This window comes from Mercenaria mercenaria, chromosome 17 (genome assembly GCF_021730395.1).
Source record: "Mercenaria mercenaria strain notata chromosome 17, MADL_Memer_1, whole genome shotgun sequence".
Lineage (NCBI taxonomy): Eukaryota > Metazoa > Mollusca > Bivalvia > Venerida > Veneridae > Mercenaria > Mercenaria mercenaria.
The window spans coordinates 33,420,573-33,442,564 of record NC_069377.1 but is presented as its reverse complement, the minus strand read 5'-3'; the positions used below and the strand labels follow the sequence as shown (position 1 = coordinate 33,442,564).

General features: G+C 34.6%; 2 protein-coding genes across 2 annotated transcripts in view; both read left to right on the top strand.

The window, feature by feature from the left end:
* The window catches only part of LOC123543277 (E3 ubiquitin-protein ligase TRIM71-like), a 201,560-nt gene that overhangs the window by 168,172 nt on the left and 11,396 nt on the right, over positions 1 to 21,992 (top strand). The gene's annotated exons all lie outside the window — the stretch shown is intronic.
* Positions 5,563 to 8,207, top strand: LOC128549895 (uncharacterized). The gene is made up of 2 exons (XM_053527639.1): positions 5,563 to 5,906; positions 6,633 to 8,207. The coding sequence occupies exons 1-2, from the start codon at positions 5,563 to 5,565 to the stop codon at positions 7,960 to 7,962; spliced, it is 1,674 nt and encodes a 557-aa protein (XP_053383614.1). The 3' UTR covers positions 7,963 to 8,207.

The window sequence follows — 21,992 nt, the reverse complement described above, 5'->3', positions numbered from 1 at the left end:
CGTCCTTCCGTCTGTCCTTCCGTCCGTAACAAAATCGTGTCCGGTCCATATCTCCTAAACCCCTTGAAGGATTTTCATGAAACTTGGGTCAAATGATCACCTCATCAAGACGATGTGCAGAACCCATAAGTCAGCCTTGTCGGTTCAAGGTCAAGGTCACAACTCAAGGTCAAAGGATTGAGCCTGCCATTTTGTGTCCGCTCTATATCTCCTAAACCCCTTGAAGGAATTTTATAAAACTTGGGTCAAATGATCACCTCATCAAGACGATTTGCAGAACCCATAAGTCAGTCATGCCGGCTCAAGGTCAAGGTCACAACTTAGGGTCAAAGGTTTGAGCCTTCCATTTTGTGTCCGCTCTATATCTCCTAAACCCCTTGAAGGATTTTCATCAAACTTGGGTCAAACGATCACCTCATCAAGGCGATGTGCAGAACTTATGAGTCAGCCATGTCAGCTCAAGGTCAAGGTCACAACTGAAGGTCAAAGGTTTGAGCCTTCCATTTCGTGTCCACTCTATATCTCCTAAACCCCTTGAAGGAATTTTATAAAACTTGGGTCAAATGATTACCTCATCAGAACGATGTGCAGAAATTATGAGTCAACCATGCCAGCTCAAGGTCAAGGTCACAACTAAGGGTCGAAGGTTTGAGCCTTCGATTTGGTGTCCACTCTGTATCTCCTTAACCCCTTGAAGGATTTTCATCAAACTTGGGTCAAATGATCACCTCATCAAGAACTCATGAGTCAGCCATGTCAACTCAAGGTCAAGGTCACAACTGAAGGTCAAAGGTTTCAGCTCTGTATCTCCTAAACCCCTTGAAGGATTTTCATGAAACTTTGGTCAAATGATCACCTCATCAAGATGTTGTGCAGAATTCATGAGTCAGCCATGTCAGTTCAAGGTCAAGGTCACAGCTAAAATCAAAGGTTTATCCTTTCACTATCTATAGCAGTGGCGGGGGATTTAGCTGTCTTTCAGACTGCCTTGTTAATTTAGTTTCGGGGCATCCATTCAATTCAAAAAAGTTCTTTTTTCTTTTATTATTACAAGTCCGTTGAAACCTATACGATGATGTAATTTTCAAATATGTTCTCCGACTATTTGCCAAAACCTTTGTACGAAATTATTGTTTTCGAGCGGAATGACTAAGAATAGTGTGTAAAAAGCTGTCCTATAGATTTTCTTAAAAAACTAAAATTATCATATAGATATATTTTACTGTAAAATGAGCCAAAAATACCCGTGTCTCCGATTTCGTATTTACTGTATTATCTTAAATTTTCCCCTACCCACATTTTCACGAGCAGATTTTGAGCATCAAAATTTCACAAACACCTGTTCGTATTTTAGGGTAAAATAAGTTAATCAGAAAAGTGTTTATAAGAACATAAATTTCATTTTGAGTTTGTTCTAATTTTGCAAGCCATTTTCCGATTTCGTTCCGATTTTTATTGTCACACTTGTATGAATGCATGTTACACACAAATTAAAGCGTAATAAAAAAAAAGATACTTCGTATTAAATATTTTACTGCTCGTTCTCTCCTCCATAGATTTTTTTAATTTTCTGTAATCTTCCTGAAATGTTTTGAACAAAATTAGATTATAAAATTCCTTGACTACCGAGTTCATTTTCACGGTACGATGCTATCAACATTGGGAAGTTTAAGCACAGTTAAAACGTTACGTCTTTTCACGTGTTTTTCAACCAATTTCACATTGTCTGTTTGTGAAATTTATTTGCAGCCTTTATTGAACGGCTTGTTGCATTATTATATGGTTTCAGTCCGTTTCAATTGTTTCATAAGTATTTAAATACATTTTTCCCGGAATCCGGAGATGTTAGCTCGAGCCCGACCAGCTACAGTGCTCCATGAAGTGGGAAAGTTGTCAATTTCTTGCGGAGAGTGCCAACTGGTTAGAAACTATAAAGACAGGTTGTGTAAGCAGACCGCCGTGACATAATTGAAGGTTGTTGAGAAACGGCGTAAGTCCAACACAGTTAATGGTTATCAAATGCATAAGTGCAATAACTTACTTATTTCATGTCCGTACACTTAACGTCTGACGTTAGCTACATTTTGTTGGAACATTCTTTTGTTGATGATCTATGATCGTTCCAAGATCCCTACAAAAGAATGTTCCAAGATCTCGGGTATATATAACGGTACTTTACGGAATGAATAGAATTACGTTCCAATATAACATTATGACATGTCGGTTTGACTATGCATATTTCGACCAACTTAAAAGTCAGAATTAAGCGGGAATAATTATTGTTTGTTTTGGGGTTTACGTCAACATTTTTTTTTACAAGCACAACACTTTTTCTACAGTAACTTACAACTGCCCCATTGAAAAATATTAGGCACGGATAGAGTGACTGTACCACACCTATGACTGCTCGATTGACGGGCGAACGCTCCCACCAGTGTGTCATTCGGTCCGACATGAGGGATGGAGGTAATTTTTGACTGGATGAATTAAGCAAAACTATTTTCTAATGGTCAGTTTTATTTGAAGTTTTCAAAACGGGAATTATTCTAAAATCTGAATTGCAAATACGATGTTGAGATAACTTGTAGACCGACCTAATTGTGTTTTTCTTTTCTTCTTTAAAAAGATATGCTTGTATTTTCTTACATATGAAACTAAAAGCCATCACATATGATTAAGATAAAAAAATGAAGTAATCAATTAAATATCAAAATGCGAAAGCTCATTGCTCACTACACCCCCCCCCCCCCCAACCCGTTTTTTTCTTGCATACCAGACGGGGATTTCATATATTTTTACCGGTGCTGGAAAAATCCATGTAAGATGACTCTCTTGCTGTAAGTGACGTATTACGAACTACATTTGTGTAGAAGATTTATGTAGTAATCTACATTTTATTTAAAAAAGAAACGGAATAAAAATCCAATATCATGACAGTTCCTCTTTGTTCCTGATCTACTCTGATAGGCGTTACGTTAAAGCTCGGGTTTTCGAGATAACAAGGAAGTATTCGATTAACAGTTTTTTTGTGACTCAAGAGTGTATTATTTTCAGAACAGGTATATTTTCCAATCAGGTAGGGCGTTTAAATACTTTCAACCTTTTTATTGGCATGGAGCATGTATTCTTTAAATAAATTCAGTAAGAGAACACATTTTAGGATCCCTTAATTGTAACCATCAAAGGTTCACAGTGATTCTGAACACAACCATAAGTTGTGTAGTAACAATTAAATAAAGAATCAAGTTATATCAAGAAGAAATGATAGTGAAACGCAGTGCAGTGATTTGAAAAATCAAGTTATCTGAAAAAAAAGTGAAATTTAATGTAAAGACATAAAAACAAATGAAGATGATATAAGAAGAAAGATAAAAAGAAATAAAACAAATACTAGGTTTCTTGCATTTTCGTGTAGTGTAAGTATAACATATAAATTGCGAAACTCTCAGACACAGGATAATGTCCTCCCAACTCGTATTTATCAATATTATCCTGATTGGGTATTATAAAGTGTGTCAAATTTACGTTCAACTTTCTCTACAACTGTAGACAAATGAAACTTCGCAGGGATTTTCCTTGGATAGAATTCTAGTTAAGTTTCTTAAAAAAATCCTCAGGTTGCAACAGCAACAGTAAGGAAGAAACCCGCGAATATCTTCTTGTCAGACGTTGTATGCCAGATTGTAAAATACTATGATCCTTCAAATTCGGTTGCGTTTCGTAACAAAACAACAAAATGCCGTGCCTACTTTTTCCTATAAGCAAATACATTTTTTGTAGTTGAAACTTTAAACGTCTGCTGGGTTAATACACAAAGAATTCCTGTATTCGATGCATATTGAATATGAATATTTAAAGCGATTTCCAGTAGCCACCGTTATTTATTTACTTAAGCAGTAAAACGAGTTCAAAAATTCATGAGCAAAATCTTGTCTTAGATACTGAAGAAAACGTTAAGTTTATTATTTCTATCAATAAAGAGCTATAAAATATTCTTCTTTGTTTTCATTCATCAGTCCCGAGAAAAACAAGAAAAAATAGAAGCTTCCGATTACGGCGTACAAATTGCTATTAATTAATTCTCGAATTTGCGATCGTATTTTCCCGGGATTAAAGAATTATTAAATAATTATGTTTCCTGTGACTTGCCATGTATTTAAAAGAACGAGAAAAATACAAGAACAAGCTTTTGAAATCTCCCGTTTTAAAGATAAAATATAGTATGCTCTTTTTTGTCAATTCTCAGTTTTCATATTGATTACCGGACCTCTAGCATGTCCTGTATGGGTTGTCAAGAGGTCCGGTGACCGGACATCTAGACTCCGGGTCTAGAGGTCCGGTTACCGGACCCCTAGCCACTTCCTTCCTGTATGACTCTTTATTGAGATTTTTAGATTATAATTTCGGATTCTTCAAAAATAATGGCCACCGTCATTATTCGTCATTTTCATAATGTATACTTCAAAATCTTATAGCCAGAGACTGCTGGTGCGATTTTAAAAGAATTCTACACTAACGGCCCTTCACAAAGACTGTTCAAACTGTTACATTTCCTCAAGACAACATTGACGCCAGCGCTGAGAATAGAAAACTCTTCAAACAAAAGCTCCTCCTTAACCTAAACCGCTGGTCCGATTTTAAAATAATTCTGTAAAATATTTTCACGAAAATGATCCTACAATTGATTGTTCCTCGTGGAAACAAATAATTTTGTCAGAAACTGCTAGCCAGTCTTAAAGATTTCACAAGGATGGTGCTCGAGTTACTATCCACAGAAATTGTTCAAATTAAGTTTTGTCACATAACATGGCAGCCAGAGGGTGTGATCACTTTGCACTATAGCCTACGTATGTACTTTAAAAACATTATCAAAAATCAAAAAAACTTCTGGCCAGGTTTTAAAATAATTTTACATAAATATGTATTAGGTGACAAATTATACAGATTCATCAAAAGATGACCGCAAAATCTAAAAATTAGAACAATTTTCAAATAACCCCCCGGCCGATTTTTAAATCACGGGAAATTTCCTTATAGGTTTCTGTACCACATTTGTTAAAAGCCATCTTGATTGTCTTAAAAAAATCCTACCGGGAACGTGTCTAGTTTTCCCTATATGTCTCTATGGAAAGCTTTGAAAATCTGCTCTGTTAAATAAGCAGTGACATTCAGCTTAACGATATAGGGCTATCATGACACTCTTGTTTTAGAATAATAGTCCGACGGAGAAGACATTTTCACACAAAAGTGTACTACTGCGCAAAGCATGCATGCATTTATACCTTCTTATTAGCCTTACTCGATGACTTATTTTATGATCTGATATTTTATAGTTGTCATCCCAGTCAATTTATTTATTTATTTATTTATTTATTTATTTATTTATTTATTTATTTGTAGATATACTTGCCTTAAGAGGATGCTCCAGTTTAAAACATCATTTACTAGTAAAGGGAATATTATCTTAGATTAATTAATACTAAAATTAGAAATGAAAGGGAGATCAATGCACATGTCTTGTTTGTCAATCTTATCAGTTGCAGCAGAGTTATCGTGTAAAAAATGGCGACCAAGGGGAGTACATCGGACGCATCGGATGAACTGTTTGACTATTTATGTTCTCCATGTAACAAACAAGACAAGAATAGTGAGGCAGTGAAGTATTGTGTGAACTGTCAGGAGTATCTGTGTGTAACTTGTGTTAAAAGTCACAATAGTTTTTCTGTCCTAGCTGGACATACATTGGTTGAAAGGTCAAAGTTTGGAAATGCAAGTAGAACAGACAGCAAGGAATTGCCGTCGGTGCCGACAGAGCGATGCAAAGTTCACTCATTGAAGCTCGTGGACATGTTCTGTGCTGATCATGACACGGTTGGTTGTAATGTCTGCTTTACGATCAATCATAAGTATGTCTACTTTCGTTTTCAAAATAAGATTCTCTTATCCATCCTTTCAGTGTAATTAGATATCGGACACTTAAGGGTTGATAAAGGGCGAATATTTTCACATTTTCTGTTTTTTAATTAACTTTAGTATCTAACCAATTTTATTTGTGCAGATCATGACTCATTCTGATGTCATGTCTGCTTTATTATGACTACTTTCGTTTTCAAAATAGGGATGAAAAATAATTATTGATTTCAATAAGTAAATAAATGTTTTACTTTAATCGTGACACACACACACAACATTCTTAAATGGGTAGATACTTCAAAATTTTCTTTTAACTAATTTAAGCTGTAGTAACAAAAGTAACATTTTGTAAGCGTTGGCTACGATTTCATGCATTAACTATGCACTTTTAAAAAACAAATTATTTACTGTGACTCTTAATTGCATTTGATAACTATTTTTATAGAAAATAACTGGAACTGAAAACATTTTGTAGTTTTAAATCAAGATTCTGTCCTATATTTGATTAGATTATTGCTGTCAAATCTGTGTTAAGCAGCCAGCCTAGGAAACAAACACACTATGAATGATTAAAGCAGTTGACTGCTTAAGTTGAAATTGGAACCGTTTTAGAAGTTAGTTGTCTGATTGTTAAGGCAAGTGATTGCTTAATGCAGGTGGCTACTAAGGCAGGCTCAGCTGTATGATATACTAAATCATTATTATTTTGCTTTCATTAGGCCATGTCAAGATATCCACTACATTCCCGAGTATGTGGAAACGACTAAACAGGCTGAAAGTATCAGAAAGATGAATGATGAGATGGGCAAAGCAATTTTTGAAATGGATAACTTGATGAAAAAGAAACAGAAAGATATAGAAGATAATAAAAAAACAAAGGTTGTCTTGTTAAAAGAAATCAAAGCATTTAGGAAGGAAGTTAACGAAGTTTTAGATCGACTGGAACAAGCTTCTGTCGCTGAAGTAGAAGGGAAATGCGGTAAACAGGATCAAGAATTTCGAGAAGAATTGAAGAATATACAGGATACTCTCGATAAACTTACTACATGTAAAGCCGAAATGGAATCATCACAGAGGAATCCGTCGCAACAGTTTGTTAATATGAAGAAATCCGAGAAAAAAATATCAGATATGAAAAAGGCCGGATCACGAACTACAGATAAACTGAAAGATAGTCTATTGTTTGAAAGAAATTCAGAGATACTGCATTTCCTTCGAAATCTTGAATCACTTGCAAAGAAGTCACTTCTAATGAAGCACGGGCTTTACGAAGTTCAAAGCAAGCAAAGCTACAATGTAAAGTTGAATGACGACGTCAGTACCTGTGATATTTGGTCTTCTTGTATACTTGACTCTGGCGATATTTTGTTAGCAGACTTTGACAACAAGAAAATAAAACTTGCTGACTGTGAAACTTACAGAGTGCGAGATTCAATGAAGATGTCCACCTCACCTCGATCTATTTGCAGGATTAGTAGTGTGGAAGCAGCGGTAAGCTTTTACAATAAAACAGTACAGTTTGTTTCCACCAAGAATGAGCTGGCGCCTACACGTTCACTGAAGTTTAATTATGATTGTAGAGGTATGGTTGTTATAGATGGCCAACTGGTGATATGTTATTCAACTACGGTTTATATCTATACGATCAATGGAGAGCTTCTGAGGACAATACAAAAAGACAGATCAGGAAATAACATGTTTCAAAACATTCGTGAGATTTGCTTGAGTGATAACGGTAAGACAATTTACATGGCTGATGATACAAAAGGTTTGGTAACTATCGACATAGACGGTAATGTTATCTGGAAATATTCTGGCCAAGAACTGAAGAGTGCCTGGGGAGTATGTACAGACGGAAATGGTAATGTGTTTGTGAGTGGTATTACATCGAGAAATGTTGTACAACTAGGATATGACGGGGCTTTTCTTGGAGAAGTTGTCTCTAAAGCACATGGCTTAAATTGTCCACAAGCAGTAAGCTTCGATAGGAAACAACGCAAGCTGTTTGTAGCAGATAGCAACGAACTACACGTATTTCGCGTTCAATAGGTGGGGTTCGGTTCTGTTGTGTATACAGAAAAAAAGCTTTAGGTGACATTATGTTTCACTTATATTTATGTATATGTGTTATTTTTTATTACAAAGACGCTGTGAAGAGCGCATATAAATATTTTGAAAATGTTTGAACTCTATCAGAATAACATAGTTTGCATGGTTCTTAGAAGAAAAATGAAAATATTTGCTGATTGCTGTCTGAATTAGTTTTACGTTATAAGTAAAATAATTGCATTTGATTGTGTACATTTTTATGTCCCCCCCCGCCCCTCCCACCCCATGAGTGGTGGGGGCATATAGATTTGCTCTTGTCCGTCCGTCCTTCCGAGAATATTGTGTCGCGCCTAGCTCCAAAAGTATTTGACGTAGAGTCACGGAACTTTACAGGAATGTTGGTCAGCATGTGTTGTTGTGCACCTGGGGTATCGCGTCCAGATTCATTCAGTGGTGTAGGAGTTATGGTCCCTGACTTTGTAAAAATTGGTCGTTTTAGTGTTGTGTCGCGCCTAGCTCCAAAAGTATTTGACGTAGAGTCACAAAACTTTACAGGAATGTTGGTCAGCATGTGTAGTTGTGCACCTGGGGTTTTGCGTCTGGATTCATTCAGTCGTGTAGGAGTTATGTCCCCTGACTTAGTAAAAATTGGTCATTTTAATGTTGTATCGCGCGTAGCTCCAAAAGTATTTGACCTAGAGTCACCGAAGTTTACAGGAATGTTGGTCAGCATGTGCAGTTGTGCACCTGGGGTTTCGCGTCCGGATTCATTCAGTCGTGTAGGAGTTATGGCCCATGACTTATTTTGTTTTTTTAAGTTTTTTCATTACACAATACCAGACATCTTGTCCAGACTTACTCAAAAAAAAGTTTGTGAAACATGTATGTTAAAATGTACTTGACCTAGAATCATAAAACATTAGAAGATTGTTTTATAGCCTGTGAAGTGTTCTCTTAAGGATTTTACTAAGCTAGGCCAGAGTTATGACTAACTAAGTGAAAAATACACATAAGTGTCTTAAAAGTTTGTGTTGCAAACATCTTAAAAATTATTTAACCTGAGTCATAAAACCATGTTACAGTGGCAGGAGTGGGGGCACCTGTGTCCTATGGACACACATCTAGTATTATTTTGTCAGTGGCAAAACTTCTTCAATTGAAAACGTATACAATAGTAACGTAGATTCTAGTGCATTCTTTCATCTCCCTACATTCTGATATCTTTTGAATGCATCAGATAATTTAGTGTATTGTTACATCAATACCTTAAATTCACAGACAGATATAAGAATAAACAACAGTCATCATAGAAAGTATGATTTGTTTCCTTTTGTTCCTTTTCTGCGTTATAAATCTAGAAGATATTTGTTTGTTTTGAGTAAGTATGGAATCAATATCACCGGGAAGTGGGGCAATTTTTAGCCCACCATCATCAGATGGTGGGCTATTCAAATCACTCTGCGTCCGTGGTCCGACGTCCTTCCGTCCGTCAGTCCTTCCGTTAACAATTTCTCGTTATCGCATCTCCTCAGAAACTACCAGGGGGATTTTGACCAAACTTTGTCAGAATGATGTATTGGTACTCTAGTTGTGTCCCCCTGAAAATCAGACTGGTTCAACAATTTTTAGTGAGTTATGGCCCTTTGTTTATTTCTATAATTTACATAGATTTATATAGGGAAAAACTTTGAAAATCTTAATGTCCAAAACCACAGAGCCTAGGGCTTTGATATTTGGTATGAAGCATCATCTAGTGGTCCTCTACCAAGATGATTCAAATTATTTCCCTGGGGTCAAATATGGCCCCACCCCGGGGGTCACATGGTTTATATAGACTTATATAGGGAAAAACTTTGAAAAACCTCTTGTTCAAAACCATAGGGCCTAGGGCTTTGATATTTTGTATGTGACACCATCTAGTGGTCTTCTACTAAGATTTTTCAAATTATCCCCCTAGGGTCAAATATGGCCCTGCCCCAGGGGTCACATGGTTTACATAGACTTATATAGGGAAAAACTTTGAATATCTTCTTGCCCAAACCACAAAACCTAGGGCTTTGATATTTGTTATGTAGCATCATCTAGTGGTTCTCTACCAAGTTTGTTCAAATTATCCCCCTAGGGTCAAATATGGCCCCGCCCTGGGGGTCACATGGTTCATATAGACTTATATAGGGAAAAGCTTTTAAAATCTTCTTGTCAGTAACCTACAACATTCAAATTTGGACCACATGTATGGTTTTGAGTGGTAAGATGAACCTTGACATGAGTTGACCTTGGTATTGACCTAGTGACCTACTTTCACATTTCTGTAGCTACAGCCTTCAAATTTGGACCACATGCATAGTTTTGAGCACTGAAAAAAACTTTGACCTTGACATTGACCTAGTGACCTACTTTCACATTTTTGAAGGTACAGGCTTCAAATTTGGACCACATGCATAGTTTTGTGATCCGAAATGAAATTTGACCTTGATTTTGACCTAGTGACCTACTTTCACATTTCTCAAGCTACAGCCTTCAAATTTGGACCACATGCACAGTTTTGTGTACCGAAACAAACTTTGACCTTTACCTTGACCTAGTGACCTACTTTCACATGTTTGAAGGTACAGGCTTCAAATTTGGACCACATGCATAGTTCTGTGTTCCGAAAAAAATTTGACCTTGATTTTGACCTAATGACCTACTTTCACATTTCTCGAGCTACAGCCTTCAAATTCAGACCACTTGCATAGTTTTGTGTACCGAACAAACTTTGACCTTTACATTGACCTAATGACCTACTTTCACATTTTTGAAGGTACAGGCTTCAGATATGGACCACATGCGTAGTTCTGTGTTCCGAAATAAAATTTGACCTTGATTTTGACCTAGTGACCTACTTTCACATTTCTCGAGCTACAGCCTTCAAATTTGGACCACTTGCATAGTTTTGTGTACCGAAATGAACTTTGACCTTAAGATTGACCTAGTGACCTACTTTCACATTTATGTAGCTACAGGCTTTAAATTTAGACCACATGCATAGGATTGTGTACCGAAACAAACTTTGACATTGACCTAGTGACCTACTTTCACATTTCCCAAGCTACAGCCTTCAAATTTGGACCACTTGCATAGTTTTTTGTACCAAAATAAACTGACCTTAAGATTGACTAGTGACCTACTTTCAAATTTCTCAAACTACAGCCTTCAAACTTGATGCACATGCATAGTTTTGTGTACAAAGAACTTTGTTCTTGAAATTGATCTAGTGACCTACTTTCACATTTCTCAAGCTACAACTTTCGAATTTGGACCACATGCACAGTGTTGTGTACGGAAATGAAATTTGACCTTGAGCTAGTCAGTAAGTCTTGAAATTTGGAACACTCAAAAATGGCACATTGGTGGGCGCCAAGATCACTCTGTGATCTCTTGTTATATTTTGACGTGAAATGTGAATATTGTCTAAAATATTCCAAATTTAAGAAAAGCAGGCATATTCTTTTAACTCTAAATGCTTATCACTGTGAATGTGAGTTTTGCAACACACTTTATTCTCAGCGTGGGAAAAAGAGGCTGAGTAAACGAAAAAGACGTAAGACGTCTTTTAATGTAAAAAAAGACGCACACAACCTAGTTGCATTTCATTATTTTGATCATAACTTTTTTCCCGTTAATTTCCGTTAAGTAATGAGCATTTCATGATGTTTTTGGTAAATGCAACATACTTTATGTGTAGACTTAACACGGCAGTTATACATACAATCAAATAAACTATAACACTTTTTAAGTTCATTATTGTTCTGTGTGATGTTATCAAGCGGCAGAAGCATTCTAACTGACTGCAGCAACAGATCCTTTACGCAGACAAAACATATTATTAAAGGATTCGGAAAGGTTTACATTAATTTTAAGATGGCCGCTACCACAAAGTGCTGAAATGAAAGTGGCAAATAGTATCATCCTTTTAGAAGATTACACGTAAAAACTATTTCGAAATCTCTAAAATTGTCGCTTCTACACGGCAACATTCAAGCCGACCGTTGAAATTATGCGCCATTTTGACGTTTCGTCAAACATGTTTTTCAACAGAGGAAGTTTCAAAACGGAATGATTGTACATACTCGTTTATACCCCTCGTTAAGTTACAGTGGAACCGGAAACGTCAATAGTTATGTATTATTGGATTTGTCTCGAGAAAATGCATGTGTTCTGCAGCGGAAATATTGCGCGGCTCTAGGAGAACAATATTATTCCGGAAAGAAACGAGTGCATAATTCCGATGCAGATTTAATAATCTTTTTAATACATACGTCAAATTGAAAATATCGTCGTGAAAAGACTAACATTTTAAACGCAAAGGCATGCATGAAACACCGCAAATTACGCCACACACACGATGGACAAATATTGGTATTTCAATTTCCACTAATACTTAACGGAGTTTTTAAATGAGTATGTTATAATTAAGAAATGATAAATCTGCTCCTATATTTTATCAGTTATAGACCTTGAGCTGACAATTGACCCTGCTCCCCCCCCCCCCGCCCCCCTCAGGGGGAATTTTCAACACTATGATTTTCTTAAACCTTATGGTAGTTGGCATTCACAGACAAAAGTTTGCAAGTTTCCGTTGGGGCTTTTACGAGTTATGGAGATTTAAAATACGTTACCATGCAAATTTTCATTTAATTCACCATTTATATTAATTTAATATTATAAACATGCCAGTTGTACAATTAATCGTAATAAACAAGACACTTACATATGTTTATGTATTTAAAATTGCAATTATCATATGTTCTTATCATTTTAGGTGAACAGATGTTATGTATTATCCGTACTTTACGTTACTCTTTTTGAAATTACTAGAACATAGAAATATATCAACAATGATGATTTTTTAAGTTGTAAAATACTGATAATGGCCAAAACACAGTTCAGTAATTAAATTTATATATAATAAAACTGCCCCTAGAGTTAGCTTATTTAATACGTCACATATGATACGTTACCTTTCCGAAGTATGTGTTAAAGAAAAAAAAATTAAAATTTTGGTTTTATCTATATGGTTAGGATTTTAAAAAAATTATACATTGGACTATAAACAAACATCACCAGACATGAACAACATTATCAAATAATTTATAATTCATTAGAAATATTATTTAAATGTATATTAAGAATATATAGCTCTTTGAATGTACCAGTATGACTGCATATCATAATTATCATTAGTATAATTAAATAACATAGACTCCACAGTGCGAAGCAATATTAGTCCTAATGTATGACCTCTGACGACTAAGTGTGACATTAAGCTTGAAGTGAAAATGGTATTCACTATACCAGGGTCGACACTCTTATTAGGGGCGGAAGAGGTTTCTAACTCTAAAAGGCAGATGGCCTTAGATTTCGGTTGTTGATGATAAATACGACTGCATTCAATAGAGTCTGGTCGAGAGGAGATACTCCTCGTAAACGATTGATACTCCTAGCCATGTGATGTCGATCCTCCTCGCTGATTTGCTGTTTCTCCTTTGACCTCTGACAGTGACCTTGGTAACCATTAACAGCATTCTCACCACACTCCCCACAGATAATTAACATGGAGGTTTTGCCAATAACGATTATACATCTAATGCGAAGCAGACCACAAGTACTTCCTTCTTAAAACAGACGAGATTCCCCAATGGATGGTCAGTTACTATACTGAAGTAGTTATTCCACACATATCTTATAATAACAAAACTTAAGGTAATGGGATACCCTGACCCAAGTTCATAAACTTCCGGGATGCCTGGAAAAAATACCAAATTATTAAGGCCCTGGGATATCCAGAGCAAGTACCATAATACTGACACTAATGTATGCCAGGTGATACACATACTGCATTAGTTCATAAACTCTTGGGTTGCACGGAGAAATGTACCAAATTATTACCGTGCTGGAATACCCATACTAATGTGTACTATGGGATACTCATTCTGACCTAAATTTCTAAAACACAGTCAAGATACCTAGCAAAACATACAAATCTGAGAAACTTTGGTTTTCTTGAAAGTTTGGTGGACGGATGGACATAGCTTCTGCATCTTTCACAAGGATAAACCTGGGATACCCAGGAAGCTGGGAAGACTTCAAACAAATGGACACATTTTCTGCGTCTATTGCCGGACTGGGCTTTGCCTCTTCTGACACATATCTAAACGAGGATCTAAAGTAAATGATCCAAGATCCGAAGTCCCTTTCCTAGACCTCCAGCCCAAGAATCTCTATTGCTTAAACCAGACAGGTCCCGCAACAGGTCCCGAAATACCAATACCCATCTGGAAGGGACTCGTGTTTCAACTTAGTACAAAGGATGTTGTGGTTAAATAAAGGCAGCGCAGCCATATCTACCATCAGTTTTAGAGACTGCAGTCTGACACTGAAGATATGTGGCTTGACTTTTAGTAACAATATTCCCAGTGTTATTTGTCTCCGACCTTAGGTTCTCTAGAAACCAGTTGAGGTTCAAATGACTGGAAATCAAATAGGGCCTCTGTCTGGCATAAACTTGTCAATTGGTAACGGAATTCACCCATAAAAGTTTAAAGTCCCATATTTGCCATCAAAAGAGTTAGTTTTGTAAGAACTTGCCTTCAGACTGGTTAATCTATTGCACTTTACTTTACCTACTAGAGTTACATTAATTTCACTTGCAGAATATCCTATTTTGAGGAAGTTCCTATAATTGTCTTATTGAACTACCATCAATATATACATACCGTATTAAAGAAAGTCACAGTATTCCAGTCATGACCATTACTGGATACCGGCTCCATAGAAGATACATGTACATGGTATATCTACTTAAGGATACAGTTGAGATTGACAACATGTTGGATGAAGTCTATGTTGATGAATGAATCTACTGTACATTCAAAACAATCACAGTTACAACATATAGCAGTTAACAAAATGTAAAATCTGTGTGCATAAACATGCACAAGATTTCTAAATATCGTGATATGCCTGTTTCAAATTTAGCATCTTTATAGAGCACTGTGTCGGGCAATGTCTGTATATATTATAAGTATGTCACTACAATGTGCTTAAATAGCTATATATATATATATATATATATATATATATATATATATATATATATATATATATATATATATATCAATTGTTTAAAAATGTTTGGGTGCGTAGTGTTCTCGTGAAGATGTAATCATGGACCATGTAAATTAGGTTCTAGAATGTGTTTAGAATTGAAAGCAAAATATTTAAAAAAATAAATCATTGTTAGTTTGCTATTTTTCAAAGATAAAGTATATGTTCACAATACAGAATACATGAAAATGTATAGCTTATATGTTAGGTAACGTACGACGTAAATTGTAACGTAGACTGTTTTTAAATACATGGGTTTAAAGTTAAAGTGCAAAGCAATGTTAAAACTTATTTTGATTGAATTATAGATATGCCTTTTCTAAGTGCTACAGTATATTTAAGGTAACAGAACACAAGAGATATAGATAGTTTGTTCGGTAACGTAAATTGTAACTTAATTTGATATATTTATACGTGTTTTAAGTTAAACCTTCAGTTTGAAATGCAAAACTATACTGTTGAGAACAGAATTATATTGTTGTTTTTTTAACTGATAAAGTATGTTTAAAAGAAAATGAAGACATACAATATAATTTGTATGTTTGGTAACGTAAAATGTAATGTAAAATTCAATGTAACACATCTTACAAGTTAGAGGTTTGTTGATAAATAAGTATATAGTTGTATTACATGTAACTAAAGAATGTCAATATAAAATTGATAGAATATTTTTATGAAAAACATGTTTGAAGTAGGTATGATTGAAATTTAGCATATTTTGGAAGAATGACGTTACATTTTAAGAATCGCTAAAAGTATGCTTTCCCTTAACTTATACTAGCAATCTATATATCATTGTTTTTGCTGAACTTTGAACTTTTTAATAGTAACTTTAATTTCTAATTACCTGGTCATCTAAATTTGCAATAATAACTTTATGTCAAAAATGTTGTTTTTTTAGGGTAACGTATCTTTTTCCGATATTTTTCTTCTTTAACATCATATTTTAGATATTGAAATTTAATCAAATTGCAGCCGCGATCTAGTGTACACCTTGAAATAAAATATGCAAACTTGAAATGATTTACTAACATAATGGTACCATTTGTCTGTAAAAACTGATGAAAAAAATTATTGATTTTGAGGGTAACAAAATGTTCACCACACATTGGAGTTTCAAAAAAATATGGTCCACAAACTTGTGGGGGGGGGGGGGGGGGGGGTTGAGCAAAACCCCTCCTGGCTCATAGTCTATTATTCTAACACGATCCAATTCATTGTCCTATTGAACAAAAAAGGCTGAAAACAGTGAATTATTATGCATCAATTCACTGTTCTGACGTCACAGTTATTACGTCAAACGGCATAGCGGCGCGCTGGAAAAGAAACCGATTGAAAACGGGCATGTGTTAGAATCGAAATAATATATCTCATTTAGTGATTTGCTCTTGAATAAAATCATTGTCGTTCAGATGCGTATTATTATATCACTCGGGCTGCGCACTCGTGATATAATTTCTTCGCATCTGAACTCCAAACAATGATTTATTCAGCGACAAATCACAAAATGAGATACATTATTTCTTAAATAAGATATGAACAGGAGTTTGGATGCGTAATAATTAAATCACGAGTGCGTAGCATGAGTGGTTTAGCCTAATTATTCGCATCCGAACGACTGATAAAATTATTGGAGCATAGATCTATTTATTATTTCAATTCTAACAACGCACTAAATTCACATTTTACAGTAGATCTACTCAGAGTAATGCGTCATTCGGATCATATGCAGTTACAATTTACTCCCTTGGTTAGGAAGTGTTGCATAGCCAATGGAACGTATAGATCTAGATATTTGTTTCTTTTTAATTAGAATTTTGGGAAGCATTTGTATAAACTAGTTATCTAAAAGCTTGCAAATTATTTCTGAACAGAAGCTTAACTTTTATATGACGTTACATCATTATGACGTCATACTTTATATCATACATTTATGACGTCACCGCTTAATTATAATTGTGCTAATTGAAATCGCTCGTAGAGATCGAAACGTGTTTTGCGGTCCTACACATAAGTCAGTATGACTTTTAATCATAATTATGCTTTTGAAATGTTGTTTTCAACCGTTTAGCCCTGAAATAATTCGTTTGTAATGGAACAGAAGTAGAATCTCTTATGTCATAATCGTAGGGGGTAAAATGTAACAGCCAACCATATTTTATTAGGCGATTTCGTTATATGTTTATATAGCAATTGCTGCGGATCGTATTAGAATTTTCATTTTAATATGACTAGGCAAGAACAAAATTATGTTGACGTCACGTCGACGTGACATTTAGCGCCATGTACACATCGAAAAATAGCGCCTTCAAATTTGATCAAATAGTTTACTTAAATAATTTGCCACCATTTGCGCCCTAATGGAATTATTCCGCAAGACGTATTACCATTTCCGGTCCTGCCGTATATAAACAAGGCAGCGTGACGACCTACGCCACACATGCGCCAATAAACAGTTCTATCATATTTCATCTAAATTTTACAATAAAAGATATATTAGAATCGAAATAATTTATAACAAAAACGTGTTTTTACACTATTTATACACTCGGGCGGTTATACGTCGTAGATGAAATTATTACGCTCGACGTATAACCACCTATCGTGTATAAATAGTGTTAAAACATTTCTTTTCTGTAAACTATTTCTTAAACATTGACGTCTGAATTTTAATCGGGTGCGTGACTTCAAGTTACTGTGTGTCGTTGCGTTTATTGTTTTGAATTAATGTCAGTATTGCCAGTTTTATTCAGGCTATCTAACATATCTATAATACTTACATGATCTTTTTATATGTATATATGTATGTAATTAAAAGATTATAAGGTTTGCATCGAACTATTTTATCTCGTTCTTTAGCAGGTAATATGGCGCTCCTAAAGTTGCGCGACATTTTCGCTACAGAACTAGTGCTTATTTCTTGATGCAAAACTAATAACCTATAAATATTATGCGAGTGAATACATCGATCTATTCTTAGCTATTCTTTTATTCAGTTAGCTCAAATTTACTCAGCTAGATCAATATACCCACAGTACTGAAACTGTAGGATTTAATACCCTATATATCACATGAAACACAACATAGAAAAAAAAACATCCTCCCTTGAAACAAGGAAGTGCAAAGAACTATGGTACTGAAAAAAGGTTTTATTATCAGCGTAATGAATTATAATAATATATCAATAATATATTTGTATTACGGAGTCGATAAGGATAACGTTTATGTTATATATAGAAGGGGTAGATATTTTATACTTGTACCGGGGTACGCGTACGTGTTGGATGTTATTCTTTTTTTTCAGTTAGCGTCTTAAGTGTCAAAAATTTTCACACATTTGTAATACATGTAGATTTTCGAAAGCCCACAGATGTCAAAGCTATGATCACATGTGGAAAAAGCGATTGTACGATTTTGCTACCTACAAACTTCTTCAAACTGATATTTTCACTTGCAAAATTCTTCAAACTGATATTTTCACTGATATTTTCACCTGGAAAATTCTTCAAACTAATATTTTCACCTGCAAACAATTTTATCTCTAAAAGTCTTGAATATAAAATTTTCGCTTTTACTGCAAATTTTTGAAACTGATATTTTCTCCTGCAAAAATCCTGAAACTGATATTTTCACTGCAAAAAATTTCACCAGCAAAATATTGAGACTGACTATATAACCTGCAAGAGTCTTGAATCTGAAAGTTTCACTTCCACTGAAAAAGTTTTGAAACTGATATTTTCACCTGCAAAAATCTTGAAACCGATACTTTCACCTGCAAAAGTCTAGTTACTGTAACTCGGCATGATTATTATATTTTGATGGAGAAAGTCACTCAATCGAAAACCTGGAAGAAAACAGTGATTTTAGGGGATTAATTTGATAATTGATTAATCAGCTTCTCGCTCTTAGAGTCACATACAAATGATATTTCCTCGTAAGTGACCTTATACTCTAAATAAGTGGAAATTCTTAGAAAAGAAAATTTCGCATATTGTAGACACAACCTATCGTCGATTTTGTCGCAACTTCAGTTTTATGTTTCCATATTTAAATGTAGAAATTGTACAGATATACGAATGGTGTTCTTTGTGGATTTTCGACTGACATTTTTATAAGAACGGAAAACAGTTTATTTTGGTTTAAAATTGGAGTGTCATGAAAATAAAAGACTGCATAATCGACTTCTAAGTTGAAACGCACACTGCTTTTTCGCCAAAGTATGGCGTGCAATTCAATTAAGCAACTGATTTATTTGTGCCTTTTTCCGTGTTCAACATCTATTATTGATACTCAATTTTGAAAGAAGATGATAAGGTCAAAATTAAGAAATCCAACGTGTTATAATTTGGTTTGAAGAAAATTTATCAGTAATGCATCAACTTCTTATAAAATGATTTGTCTTACTCACTAGAAAACTTCCTGTTAAACTTTGACTGTCATGTACCTGTTAGTCCAATGGGTATTGTGCACTACTCTGAATATTAATTCCGTGCGATGCGAGAGTACTGTTTTCTCTGTTCTTCTTTTGAATCAATTTACATTTGTATTTCTAGTTTTAAACGATGGTGTAAACGTTTGTGAGATTTTTTTCTTCAGCCTAAAACATAGTAGGAATCACACTGAATAAATATTTCTTCTATGTATCATTTATTATTGATTAATTTGAGTCAATAAACAAACATATCTGTTAGCTTGTCTCAATCAGCATTCTATCTTAGCCAGGTCGGTGGCTTGATTAGCGTCGCGTCATTTAGGATAAATCCCTATAAGAATAATGATGCGTCATTTTTGCCGTCGCATTCGAATCGCAAACGCAAAAATTGTTATTATACCTCACGGCTTGTATTTACCTAAATGAAATTATTCCTATTCCTAAGCAGATAGAAATTCTTAATGTTAGCGATTACGTTCAGTCTAAAAATACGTATTAAGATTTCCTTATGAAAATTAGCCATTTAACATCATAATATTACACCTTAAAATACATAATTCTAAAATAAATATTAGGCTTTCCATAAGAAAATAATAATGTTAGCCATGTAACATCATAAAAAAGAACATAAATTAAAATAAATAGACATTCTTCCAACTCATTTTGCTGTATATATATGTTATACATTTTTTTTTCATTATTCATTTTTTGTTATAATTACATACATTTCACAAGCATTTTGAGTATTTTGAACCCTTAAAAGATAATGTGAACCTCGGGTATCTCGGCTGACATTGTATATTTCTTTTAACACACTGAAATGCATGATACTAAGGACACATATAAACTCATTTTGCTCGAATCTCGAGTCATTTGTCCAGTCGGTCAGTCTCCACAGATATATCTCACCTGTCGGCGGATCTTGCCAATTAATACTACATTAAAGGCTCATAACGTCTTTGTTCATAATGTGGCTGCCACTTTTTTTCATTATAGACATAAAATATATTAAATTGTTAAATCATATTTTCAATAATTGTTTTCTCTAATTTTTGTCAGAAGTTTGAACATTGATTAAAATGGTACAAAGTTTTATTGAATGCACTATTTATGATTACCTCCCTTTACAGCTCTAGCTGTATAAGTTTATGTGCAGTATTTCTAATCATGTAACTATGCGTAACATCTATTTGGACAATTTCATCATTTGTTTTAATATAATGGACTTTAAACGTTCTAATAAACTAGCTGTATGTAACACCGTGTAAATATGAATTCCACCTAGTCAGGTTAACCAACGAAACACTTGAAAATGTTGAGGCATATACCCATATATCTCATCGTTTCAGACAAATATCCTTTGTGTACGCATGTCAGTAAGTAACCTGAATGACCGTTACATTCTGATACCTAGTAAGGTCAAGACTTGTTTTCATCGCCATAAACAATCTGAGAGACAATTTTTTCTGTTTTAGTCTGTTGATGCTTAGTAAACAAGTTAAAGTCCGCATTTATAACATTTTTTAATCATGGCATGGAAATGTGAATTTGTATACGAGTATAGAACTCGTACATATTCATGCCATATCAGTATGTAGTGAATAAGTATTTCAAATCTTGTTAGTGACATGGTACAAAATAAATTTCAAAGTATAATTTATGAATCTATACGTTTTTTAATTTTAAGATTACGAAAGTAAAGAATAAAACAGGAATATACAAATTGAATACGTTTTAAAGAATGGGGTAGATACATTAATGGAATGCTATAACTGCCTTATTTCGTCCATGTTAGTTACGATGTACATTTTATAATCAATTGTGTTTTTTTCTGTTTTTTCCCCCTTTTTTTAAATTTTACTAGTCGTTTTCAGCATTTTCAGTTATTTTATTCAGTTATGTGTTGTAAATTTTAGTTCGCCTATTTATAAATCCTTGGGGTAGTACAAGGTATTTGTCGATTATTGATGGTGTCGGCCCAGTACAATTTCTCCTTCTTTGCTGTATAGTAAAACAAGTACTTTTGGACATGGGTTGTGAATTTCACAACAAAATTGCAGCATTGACAGCTCTGTATTTCTGAAGATTAATACTATCCCAGTCAATATATCACAGAAAAACACCATCATCAACAATGAACTTTTTTGCTACATATCAAGTATTTAGTCCATGTTTAAATTTCCAACTGACATCTGTCACGGCCGCAAGTCTGGTTTAATTTTTTAATCCTTCCAAACAGAAATGTAGTCCTGAAAAACACGGATAAAACAACTGTTAAAGACATCAGAAATGACACAAAATGTACACGGTGTCAATAAATACATTTGGAATTTAACATGTCAAAGTAGGGATAGCGTCAAACTGGGAACTTAAAAATTTCAAAGAACTACTTCCTAGGATACAACGACCCGGAAGAACTTCAATACCGGGGTGACACCTAAATCTTATC